Source organism: Cyanistes caeruleus, chromosome Z (assembly GCF_971803275.1).
Source record: "Cyanistes caeruleus chromosome Z, bCyaCae1.hap1.1, whole genome shotgun sequence".
Classification (NCBI taxonomy): domain Eukaryota; kingdom Metazoa; phylum Chordata; class Aves; order Passeriformes; family Paridae; genus Cyanistes; species Cyanistes caeruleus.
In genome coordinates, this window is record NC_141732.1 from 37798269 (window position 1) to 37810777 (window position 12509).

A 12509-nucleotide genomic window follows, 5' to 3' on the forward strand; every position below is an offset into this window, starting at 1 on the left:
ACAAGCGTACCTGTCAACCTCTATCTTCCTTCAAATCAACAGATAAGTATGCATTTTCCTTACCAGTCGTGGCCTTTCCCTTTATGCATTATTTATGCACATTTCTGTAGCAGTTAACAACAGCCAAACTCTAGTCAGCCAAACAACTACAGCGAGTTTTTGTATGTTAAGCACAGGTTAATGCAGCATTTAATCTACCTATTAGTTACTTTTAAGACATTTTAAATACTGGTCTCTTAAGTTATCTCCACCTAAGAAAACTGAACTCTCACAGAATGTCTTTCTGGAAGAAGTGATTCTTACCAGCTGAAAACATAATTTCTTTCTTCCTGTAAATGTACACCTAGCTAGGACAGAACATGCACATCCACTGCACTTTCCAAGTAGGGAAAACTACAGTACCAATAAAATGCTGTCAGCCTACTGACGGTATTACCTTTAAAGCGGCATAGAATATATTCATAATCTAGTTTTGCACTATTTAATTCGCTTGAATTGTTTGAAATCCTTTCAGTGCATCAGAATGCAGTTAGCGTTCATATACCAGTATATACAGACATATACTGTGTCTGTACATTCTTAATTTAATCAGGCCTCGATCTTAGTGGAAAAAAAGGAAAAGAACAGTATTAGAGAGAGTTGGGAATACACCCCAACTCTTGGAGCTGAGCTCTCCGCCGCTGCTCCGCGGCCAGTCCTGAGGGCGGGGCCGAGCTCCGCGGCCCAGCGGCTCCCCTGCTCGGCGGGGCGGGCCCGGCCGGCGGGAGCCACCTGCCCCCAGCGCCTCCCACCGCCCTCCCCGGGGCCGCGCCCGGAGCCCGGCCCGGGGCGAGGCTTCCTGCGCTCGGCCGCCGCCGCCTTCCCCGGGAGCCAACCCCGGGCTGCGGCCGCCGGGCGGGGGTGAGCGGGAGATCGCGCCTTATGCAACCGGCTCAGGGAGCGGCGGCCGCCGCCTCGCCGGCAGCAGCAGCAGCCCGGCGCTGTCCGTGAGTCCCGGGGCCGAGGGGGGAGAAGGTGTCCGGCCTCAGCCGTGCGCGGGCAGCGCAGGCACTCCCGCCCCGCTCCCGCCGGGCCGTCCCGCAGGTGCGGCGGGGCTGAGGCGGGCGGGGGCTCCGGCCGTGCCGAGCCGGCGCTGAGGCGGGCGCCGTCGGAGCTCCCTGTCTCCCTTGCTCCCGAGCGGTGTTGGCCCGGGAGTCCCGCTGTGGAGGAGGAGAGGGCGGGAAGAGCCTCAGCCCGTGCCGGCCTTCGCCTCCGCGCCCCGCCCGGCCGTGTGCCCGGCGGCCCGGCTGCGGGGAGATGCGAGGCTGGGACGACCTTTACCCGCTCCCAGTGCCGCCCTCCTGGGCACCGGGGGCTGCTGTCGGGATTCTTTCCTTGCACTTCATCCAGAAGCTTCTCTTCCCCTACTTCTGGGCCGACCTGAGATACCTGCTCAAAGTGTTGACCTATGGGCTGAGGATGGAGATGTACCGGCTTCAAGGGAGGGTTGTCACCGTCCTGGACAAGTTTATGAAGCTGGCGGAGAAGCAGCCCCACAAGCCGTTCCTCATCTACGAAGGGACCGTTCACACCTATAGGGATGTGGACCGGAGGAGTAACAGGATAGCGCAGGTGTTCCTGCAGCACGAGGCTCTGAAGAAGGGAGACACGGTGGCCTTGCTGATGGGGAACGAGCCAGACTTCATCCACGTGTGGTTCGGACTGGCCAAGTTGGGCTGTGTGGTGGCGTTCCTCAATTTCAATGTCCGCCTCAGATCTCTCCTGCACTGTGTCAGTAGCTGTGAGCCCAAGATACTGGTTGTGGGAGCAGGTAGGGTGTACTCCTCATTCCTAAATCCAAAGCTTTTATTGTCACATCTCTCACATATCTTGCACTCCAGATCATTTATTGGAAACCTGATTTACAGGTGTTCACAGAATGGAGGAAACACAGGGCTGGAGGGGGCTTCAAGACATTATAAAGCTTTAACCTCTCAGGAAGAATCAGTTATATCCATGCTTTTTGAACATCCATTTAAACTTTTCTTTAAAAATGTGTATTGCAGGAGAATTCAACATCTAAGTACAGCCTGTTCCAAGTGTTTAACTGCTTCCGTAGGAGCTCAAAGTGTCTCTGAAAACATTATGATTACCTATTAAGAATAACTTTCCATTACTTCTCAAATAGTAAAATGTAATCTTATTTAAGTCATGTACTTAATTCTCTTGTACTGTCTCCCCATCCTTCTGCTGATCAAACACACTGCAAAACTGGAAGGTCTAAGCTTGGACTGTATGTCCTCTGCTGTTCAACTGTTTGCAGAGGTACTACAGTTTTCCAAGAATAAAGTTTCAGGAGTAGAGTACATGGGAGGTTGATTCATAATAACAAACTTACTGTTGTTGGACTATAGAAGAAATTGCCGTGTTTGAATAGGGATGGTAGTGTGTGTGGTGCAACTTTCTGGACTACTACCCTTTTTTTAAGTGCTTCAAAAGATTTTAAAATCTTGTTGTAGGTTTTCTGGGCATTCTGTGTTCAAACTGGGCTTAATTAGATAGATGTATAAACTGAAGACAGATCCAAAACATAAACTTGCCATAGCATTTATGATCAAGTGAAAGTGAACCTGCAAGGCTCAAAGACCACACAGAAGTTTGACACTTGACTGGAAGAAAATATATCAAAATATTGCATATGAATGTTGTCCCACCTCTCTGAAAGTATTGTTTCAAGGCTCCTTTGCCTGTTTTCTGTTGCACACCTTCTTGCTTTACTCCTGTTACACAAGCTGTGGGGTTTTACAACCATGACACCTAAATGATGGAATTTTCTTCCATCTGTTCTCTGCTGCAACAAAGTTTTTCAAAAATACATTTAAGATTTTTCCCTGGCTCAATTTAAAATTATAAATCTTGTCATTCTGATTCTATATGGTTTGCTGGTTTAAGATGTTTGGTAATTAAAACAAGCTAGTGAAACAAAAGCCAATTTAAATATAATCCAAATACATGATAACAAGGCTTCTGAACTGACAGCTTTTTATTTTGCCTATTTACTTAGTTTAAAAAAACAATCTTGGTTGGCTCCTTCTTATGAATATGTATACTTTTGAGTGTATGAATTGAGAAAGAGAATTAAAGTTCAGGTACTTACTGCTCATTGACTGTGATGAGAGAGAAACTCTGGTTCAAAGCTTGTGTGTGAGAGAAGTTTTTATTTAAATTAGAGGTAACTAATGGATGAAAAGGCATTTGCAGAGCAGGTCCAGGAAATGTGTTTCTCCACTCTTAATTTGCTACCAGCATCTGATAGTAACAGCAACTGGGTTCTTCTGGGAGTCTGCCTCTGGTCCTGGGGAAGGAGCTGTGTGCAGACAGCTGGTACAACAGAAATACCTACAAATTAATCTCTCAGCTGGTATTTTATATTTTGGGCTTCTTACTTTATTAATGGCTTTTAGTCTCTGCTGTAAGTCTGTCAGTCCCAGGAGCCTTCTCAGTATTTTTCTTCAGGACTTAGAGGCTCTTTTTCCTTTTAATCTGTGAAAGAACTTAAAAGATGCTAGGTCCTCAGCTATTGACCACATCATACCAGAGCCTCTCCAATGGAGTCCAGATTTAGCAACTGTAAGTTTATATACAGGCCAGTGACTGTGAGGCCTAAATCATACCCCTCTTGTAAGAAACATATCGTACCCAACTATCATAAATAATAATACCCCCCTAATTTTTATAAAAATTGTAGAGCAGTATTTAACACTGGGGTTACATAATCCTTAGAGGTCTATTAAACATATTTTCATCCAGTGTTAGTATGAGTGTCAAGGGATTCTTCCTCATCAGTAGACATGAGTTGTTAATTTTCCTCTTGTGGCACCATTTTCACAAAAGTGTGAATAGTTGGAACATGTTTGGTTTTTTTCCAAAATATTTACACTAAAACAAATCAACTTATGGTCTAGTATCTGTCATTGCTGTAGAGAGGCATCCTGTCTGGCAAATAAGACTGTTTTTTTTTTTTTTTAATCAGAGAGTAGTATGTAATGGCAGTATTTCTGGGTAGTGAAATTATTTTAAAAATATGTAGGTTTTTCACCCTCCACAAAGAAATGCATATTTACAAGAAATAGAATAATTTCTAAGTTACAGTAACAAGCTGTATCTTCAGTGTTTTGGGTGAACTTTGGTCTTATTCACAGACTGCAGCACAGCAGAAATTACCCCCTCAACAATTTGACTGCCTGTGCTCAGCAAGACCAAATTTGCTCTTGAAATTCTTGTCTGTAATAGCACATTAAAACAGGAACTTGTGTACACGTTCTACTGTTATCTTACTGTAGATCTAGTTAATATTAAGGTCTCATTTATGCTGAAATGAACCTTCCACCTTCATGTGCTATATGAAACAATTCCCACCAATGATTATGGCTAAGTCTTCCCTGCTTAGAATGGTGATGTAGAATGTCTTCTTTGTTGAGATTATTGCATCTTGAAGCTTTTTAGTATCTCATTTCCAAAAATGTTTTTTTGTTTTTTTTTTTTTGTTTTTTGTTTTTTTTTGTTTTTTTTTTTTTAAATGTGACGCCTCCATACAATTAGACTTGGTACTTTTTATGGTTGCATTTTCTTACATACTTTGTTCCATTTTTCATAGTGCCTCTTGTAAGGTTAGTCTCCTGCGCCATTTTTTACTCCTCACTTTTGTTGTGTACCTGCATATTTTTCTGGCATTGTGCTTTGGTAATCCCATCCAATTAGTTCTTTGCTTCAGCACTTGGAATCAGACTTTCTTCTGAGCTGACAATTCTCTCATACTTGGATTGCTTTTTTGAACTTCAGTTCAGAGTGTTTCAGTAGTATTTAAGTTTTGTAAGGTTTGATTTTGTCTTAATGTATTCTATGAAGACAGCAACTGAATGTTTTATTCTTAAGCCCCAGAAATCTTAGAAAACTTTCAAGGTTTCTCCCTCTTGTTGGTCTCTAATATGAAATGGCTATCTCTAAAAGTCTGATTTTTTTTTTTCTATGACACTGATACTCTTTTAATTCATTAGTGCAATCAAGTAAATTTTTTCATCTTCTCATCCAGGCTCTGGTTAAAAGGCAAAAGTAGATTCTATTATTTGCCAATATTTAGCCTTTCTGTTCCTTTCCAGTAATTCCATTTGCCTTTGTGTCAGACAGTAAGTTTTTTACTTTAATGACTCTCATTTGTCTGCTGTGTTCCCAGAGTATTTAGCTCTTGCTTTAATTTGTTACTTAATCTTCTCACACTTCCATTCCCAGAAACATTTTACATTTTCTCCCACCACTCCCATTTTGGGGAATGTTTCTTGGCAGAGAATCAAAAGCTAGAGTTTCAAATTGCGTTTTTGATAAACCAGTAGTTAACTAACATGTAAGTTAATGAGGAACTTCTAAAAGAAAGAAACTGTATGCTTTTCTCTTTCAATAGATCTCTTTCATTCTTACTCCATTTGTTACTAGACTGTGCTACCCTTAGTTGTTTAAAAGCTGCTGGTTAAACAGAGTAAGTAAGGCACTGCTACAAATGAAGAGGTCTTTAAAGGCACTGTGTCCTTTTTGGGGAGTGTTTCTATCAATCAGTCTTATTTGAAGAAGGGATTGCATTGTATCTGTTGAATCGTTTTATCTATAACAGTGTAACAGCAATAGTACTAAACAATACGTGTAGTTTAGTGACCCACCAGAAATGCACAAATGGAGTTTATTTGCCAGGGCATCTCTAGTCTGTTCTTCCTGGGAAGAGTTCAGCCCAAACATCCCAGATTGCCGTCATGACTTCTGATGAAAGGATTCAGCTGTTAAGGGATTGCTTTCTAAACTCCATGACATTGATTTACATCAGTCCTGATAACAAAGGCTATTAAGGGAGCGTACATGCTGCATGGACACGTGTGACAGCCTGCTCTACGTGGCTCTGCTTGAGCAGGGAGATCGGACCGAGGTGACCTCCAGGGGCCCCTCCTATTCACAGCCATTGTGTGATTTTGCAGTTCTGTACAGAGTTATATCTCCCAGCTGTATTGCATTTTTCTGGCCAGGATTCTTCACTCTTGAGGCACTAGCAGTGCTTTCTGCTGCTGAGTGTATTCTGAGCTAGACAGAAGCATTTCTAAATCCTGGAGAGAGTAAGCAAAGTGTTTTTTGGTATTTGTAAATTAAAGTCACTTCATATTACATACAAGTAGAAGTCTCATCTATCATGTTAGTCACTGAATGAAAAAAAAGAGTGGCTTTGATTGAAACAACCATTTCTTATCCATTTGGAATAAAAAGTTATTTTGACCAAAACAGTAAGTACAAGGGAACCTGTGGACAACACCTGCTCTATTAGACACGATATCTCTTTGATCACTTGCTCTTACTCTAGTCTGTGTCTTGTCCCAAATGGTCTTTGAGAGGAAAAAAAGAGCCAACTGTGATTTGCAAGGTGGTTTATATTTTATTGCCTTTACTGCCTTCAGTGGTGCTGATCAGTCAGCACTGATCCTGAGCCACAGCTGACTTTTCTACTATTATTACTTTGTGAGAAGCCATGCTGAGTCACTTGGGGGATCAAGTACAAGTAACAATTATTTTCTGAGGCCAGACAGTGTGGGGAAGAGTTTGGACTTGATATAACTTCCTGAGCATATCAGCCAGGGTACACATCAAAGTTATGTAAGAACCATTTCATGGAGTTTTCTTTCTGAGTAACTTTCTGTTCAGTACAATCTGATCTCATAATCTAATGTATTCCTTTCATCAGCGTGGGATTGTGTACTTGCCAACAGCCTGCATGGTCTCTCTGGTAGAAAATAACATAAAAAACCTTTGTGCAACCAGAAGCCTAGGACAGTAGTTCAAAACATATTTTCCTTGCTTTCTCAAAAGATGTAACTGAGTTGTGTACTCATGTGAATATAAAGTAACAGTTTCACAAACTTTTGTTGAATAATGCATTAGAAGTAAGAGGAAAAGAAATGTGAACAAAAATGGAAAAATGTATCCATCCTGATCAATTACAGATAGTTTTTCTCAGTAGGAGCTAAATAATTAGCAAATGGCAAACACATATATACAAGCAATGTAAACGACACCAATGGAACTTACCAGATTTTGTATGAGGAGACATTTCTCCCAAAAAAAGTAACCCAGAATCTGAACGTACTTTCATAGTGTAAAAAGTAAATAAGTACTTGAGTCAAATTCCAAGTTTAAATAGCAGAGTTGCTTTAGTGTAATTGCTTTTGTGTATGAAGTGCACATACAAGATACCTCTAGAAATATACAAACTATAGCTCATCAAGAGGGCTGTGTCTTCCTGACAGGTGGAAAAGATGATATGTAAAGACTAGACAGCCATACACAATGTGTGGCACAGAAGTTTTCTGTTTGGGGAACAAAATCTTAGTTGACCATCATTAGAATTATTATTTGGAAATATGTTAGTACAAGTGAGAGTCATCTCCAAACACACCATCTCATGTGTGTTCCAGAAGCAGTTTTCAGTTTTTGGCACTTTGAATACAGCTGTTTTAACTTAACTTTTTTATTCAGGAAATAATTTATTGTTTCTGCTGCTCTCTGCTATCTATTGAGAAGTGTCTTTCACAATAACTTTTAATTATAAGCTGTTCACATATTGTTCCAAGTACTAGATTTCTGAGCACAGAAGAAAAATTGTGTGGTGTAATCATTTAATTGTTCAGTAGTAGTAAAAAGCTCCAGAGCCACTGCTTTTAAAAGTGAATGTTTAGAGAAAAAATAAAGAGTATGCTTAATATGATGATTAATCTTAACAATTTTGGGTAAATATGTTTCAGTCTACTAAAAGGGAACTGTGTCCTCATGTCATTCTTGAATCTTACATGAGTATGTCTGCAGAGTTGAAATTAATAGTTGCCATTTTTCTTGCTTTGATGCATGAAAAGGGGAAAAAAGAAAAAGAAGAGGCAAGTCCTGTTCTTTTTGACAGACTTGCATTGTAGATAGTGCCAGTGCATTAATAAAGAATGGCAGGGAATGCTATATTCTCTTACTACTTTTGAAAGCATAAATAGAACTCTCCAGCTACTTTCAACACCTGTGTTTCTTTTGCTAGGTTCTCAGTCTAACTTACACCTACACAAGCTATCCTTAGTGTATTTGAGAGACAGATATATGTAATAGGAAGGCACAAATCAGTATAAGAAGGTAATATCTACGTAGTTACTCCAATCACACTTGGTTTATTAATATGTGTTAGAAATAATACAATTGTATTTTTCAATTTATTGCTCAAAAATATACCATAATTACATAATATGACAGCAAGACAGAATTGATATGCCACTGAACCTTGACATTCGTGGCCTCAGGTTTCCTGCAGTTAATACTACTGTTCTTAACATTATTTTTATTCAGATTTTTTCACTCTGTTGCTGTCTATAATGGGACTGTACTCCAGTGATTCAAACAGGATGCTATCCATCTTTCAGATTTATAAAATTATTTGAGTGATTCCTTCCTGAAATCACTCTGCAGTACTAAGAAGTACTGCAGACACAAAATTTTTCATGTTACACTATGTCAGATCTATTTGCTAAATGTTCATAAAATATATAAAACTAGTACCTGTAGTCTTTAGGTTTGTAAAACATGTTTAGTTGAAGATAATGGGCTGTATATCTGTAATAGCAGTATGGATTTGTATGTTATTAAATAAAATAACTACATCAATCTGTCATTAGGAAAGCAGCTCTCAGAAAGATTAAAAATCTTCAGTTGTTTTGGCATAAAATTTATGCATGTGTTATCCATATTTAATATTTGTGACGTGAGTTTGGAGCTGACATCAGGATTTCAAATGCTGGCTCTGGCAATGCCTTGTGAGGTTCTGGGTGAATCATGTCAGTTTCGTTTATTCATTTATAAAAACTGAGATAATAAAATAAATGTATACCCACAGGAATATTTGCAAGATTAATTGCTTAGACTGAGATGTATCAAAGCACTTGGGTGTAAATGAATTCTATTGAAAGCAGTATTGTTCCTATTCTTGATATGTTTCCTGGATTAGTGCTTAATGACTGGGCAATCTTCTGAAAGAGTGACATTGTAAAAATGCTTCAAAATATAAATACCAAATGGATTATTTCAGGATTAGCCTAATTAAACAAATTTATTCCTAACAGAATAAACCTTAGTTAAACTGCTCTTTCTTTTTAAATTAGTCACTTCTGTGCTTTTGAAAAAAAATAGTTCTCAATGGGAGATTGCTGTTGAGGGCATCTGAGGAAACCTTTACTGAAATTACCGGTTATGTATATATGTGCCTTGCATGATTTTCTTCAAGATTTATTTGAAATTGAAACTTAGCCACATTTCATTGTGTCTTAACAATGACTAAGGGTTACCTAAAATCATGTGGGCATTAGCAGCTAGTAATCAAGACTTACAAGTTTGTCTTGAGAGCTAGTTGATCATTCAGTTATGTGGGATCAGTAGTATTTTTAGCACATATCCTGTTTTCAGTAGGTTTCCATGCTGGTTCATTCTTTTGAATCTGTATCCATGGAGGTGACCTGCATTTCTCTTTCTATTAAAAAAAGTAAAACTGTAATAAGAAAAATACTTTATTCTCTAGTTTTGAGACATACTGGAAGTAACATTATTTATGTTAATTTTTAAGATTTGCTTGGGACACTGGAAGAAATTCTTCCTAAACTTCAAAAAGATGTCAGTGTTTGGATAATGGCCAAGGACTCCACTTTTCCAAGTGTGCATACCTTATTAGACAAAATAGAAGCCGCATCTGATGACCCTGTTCCAGTTAATCGATGCTCTGCCAGCAACCTCAAGTCAGCTGTTTTATACATATTTACTTCGGGAACAACAGGTACAGATCTGCTAAAGAATATGTTTTCTTTCAGCTTTCATCTAGCAGTTTGATTTTTCTGAGGCTCTAATGTCTCAAGCAAAATGTCATGTTTCTCATCTAGAAGCATTACGATAGAAAAGCACACATATTTCTTGTAAGTGTTTCTATTTGGTTGTTTATGGGTTTCTCTTTATTTTTTCCTGCCCCATTGTAAAATTTTGTGAGAGGCTTTGCTTTTTATTATTTCACAGCTAAGGTGTATAGTCATAATAGATACTATTTTGTGACCATGTAACTGCCTAGTGAAAATTATTAAGATTTTACCTAGAACTTTAAAAAAGAATCTTGAAACACACAAACTTGAAACACACAAAAGACATTTGTTTTCCTTTCATTACGTCATGTTTTATGCAGGTCACTGTAGAGAAAGAAAATAGGATTAAGTTACTAGCCTTTTAGTTTAGAAACAGATGTCTGAATTGTGCTCTAGCAGCTAAGAGGCTAAGACTTAAAAAAACCTGATCACTGACATGAAAGTCAGCATTATGTTTTTAAGATGAGGGGATTGGCATTCTCATTCAGTTGAACACAACAGTTTAACCACATGAAGACTGAGAATGCATATGTGGTTTGAGGCTTTGCTCCTCCATACAAATAATACAATTTGCTTGCTTCAGGTTCTCAGGAAAAAAATTAGGAAATAAGAATGTCAGTCTCCAATAAAAAAGTTAGGAAGTTATAAATATTGTCAAGAGATGAGGTTTTATTTGTAGTACTACTAATAGAAATTTGGTTAAGCTTGCTTGTTAAGAGTTGGGAGTTAAAATTAACTAAGAATTATTACAGAATTATCCATGTGGGACAATTTTGTTTTTACAATTAGAATCAGAATACCTGTGTGAAGTCTCAAGTATCAGTTATGTGGAATTTAAAATATTTTTGAAACTTTGTATGTAATACAATCATTTACATTGAATTTTATTATGTTCTATGTAACTAAAACCATAAAGTTTGTTTAGTCTGAAAAGTATGAAATAGCTCATTTTGAGTAACTGAGAATTTTCATGTTTTGATACACTAATGACTGATAATCTTGGTTAAAAAAAAGGAGTATTTTGCACAATCTGTAGTAGTTTTTCTGTAAAGGCAGAAGTGAAAACTCAAGACTGTAGAAAACTTCTTGCTGTAAGCAATTTATTGGCAACCTAGGCATATTCCCTTTTCTCTTTAGTGTAGAAAAGTGGAGTAGCCTTGAGGTGTAACTAGACTCTCCACAGATTATAGTTCCAGCTAAGTGTGCAAATGAACAATAGCTTTGCTAGAATAGGTGAGAAAACTTTATTAACAGCTACATTTTTTTAAGAATTGAACATGTCTCCCTGTTAATTGTCAGCCTGACTCAGACTGAAATTTGTGTGTTTGAGAACAAATATATTATGCAAAATCACATCCCTACTCAGATTAATAGGTACCAGAGTAGTAGCCCAAGAAGTCCTTGCCTGTGAATCTGCATGTTGATGAAGAGAAATGCTATGCTGAACTTGAAGAAAATTATTTAGAAGAACTGAACTGGTGTGGTCTTTTCACTGAAAATTTATATATATATATATGTATATATATATATATTTTTTAATTTTTTTTAATTAGTCATAGACTTTGTAGAGCTCTAAAACAAATAGAAATATGTATAATTCTTAGTTAAGCACCTGCTGTGTGATCTACTCCATGTAGATCTCAGACCTTTCTTACAGTCCTTACCTTACCATCACTATGACTCTTGCCTTAAGAAGATCTGGTGTGATGCCTCTTTATGCTAAAAGTCCATATCTGGACTAAATTTTTTGTCCCTTCTTGCTATATAGAATTTACTAGCAGGAAAACTGGTGAGTTTCTCTTCATGTTTCCACTTACTTGAATGGATGTGACATCAAGCTAAGTAGCAAGGAGATGAGGTTACAAACTGGCTAATCTTTGTGTACAGAAACATGCAATATTGTATTAAACAGCCAATTGTCTATTTATGGCCATCTGAAAAGATGGTTTACAATTTGGTTACAGAAGAAAGAATTGACTCTTTTATGATTTTAGAGACTTTATACACGTATTCTCTGTGAGAAATGGTTTAATGCATTATTTTGGTGTTATTACAGGTCTTCCAAAGGCCGCGGTGATTAGTCATTTACAGATTCTTAAAGGAGCTGCTGGACTGTGGGCTTTTGGTGCTACTTCTGAAGACATAATTTATATCACTCTGCCTCTTTATCACAGTGCAGCTTCTCTTCTTGGCATTGGTGGATGCATTGAATTGGGTAAGGCTTGTTTGCTTTTGTTGTTAATAGAGAATTAATTATTATAAAAATGTATAAAACATGCTTAGGTTCACTACCCCTAGGGAAACTAATGCTTTACTCAAATTCAATGAGTAGTCTTCTTTGGAATAGCTGTGTATTTTCGGTGGAGGAAATGCTTTCTACTAACAGTTAAGGACATATGCATTATTTTGGCAGCGTGTATGGTGCATTAGTATGCGTACAGACTAAGCATTGTACAGTAGAATGGAACTCAAGTGTATTTGGTGAACTTTACATATTGACAAATACATTGACTACTACAGATTGTACAAACACTCAGCTTTTTAATGTATTTTAAAATTCTGTATAAC

The 12509-nt window shown here is 38.2% G+C and overlaps 1 protein-coding gene across 1 annotated transcript in view; it reads left to right on the plus strand.

Moving 5' to 3' along the window:
- Window positions 1-840: 840 nt before the first annotated feature.
- The window catches only part of SLC27A6 (solute carrier family 27 member 6), a 37615-nt gene continuing 25946 nt past the window's right edge, over window positions 841-12509 (plus strand). The window contains exons 1-3 of the mRNA XM_023944977.2: window positions 841-1810; window positions 9659-9865; window positions 11998-12156. Coding sequence (XP_023800745.1) covers window positions 1297-1810; window positions 9659-9865; window positions 11998-12156 — 880 coding nt within the window. The 5' untranslated portion in view covers window positions 841-1296. The remainder of the gene's footprint in view (window positions 1811-9658; window positions 9866-11997; window positions 12157-12509) is intronic.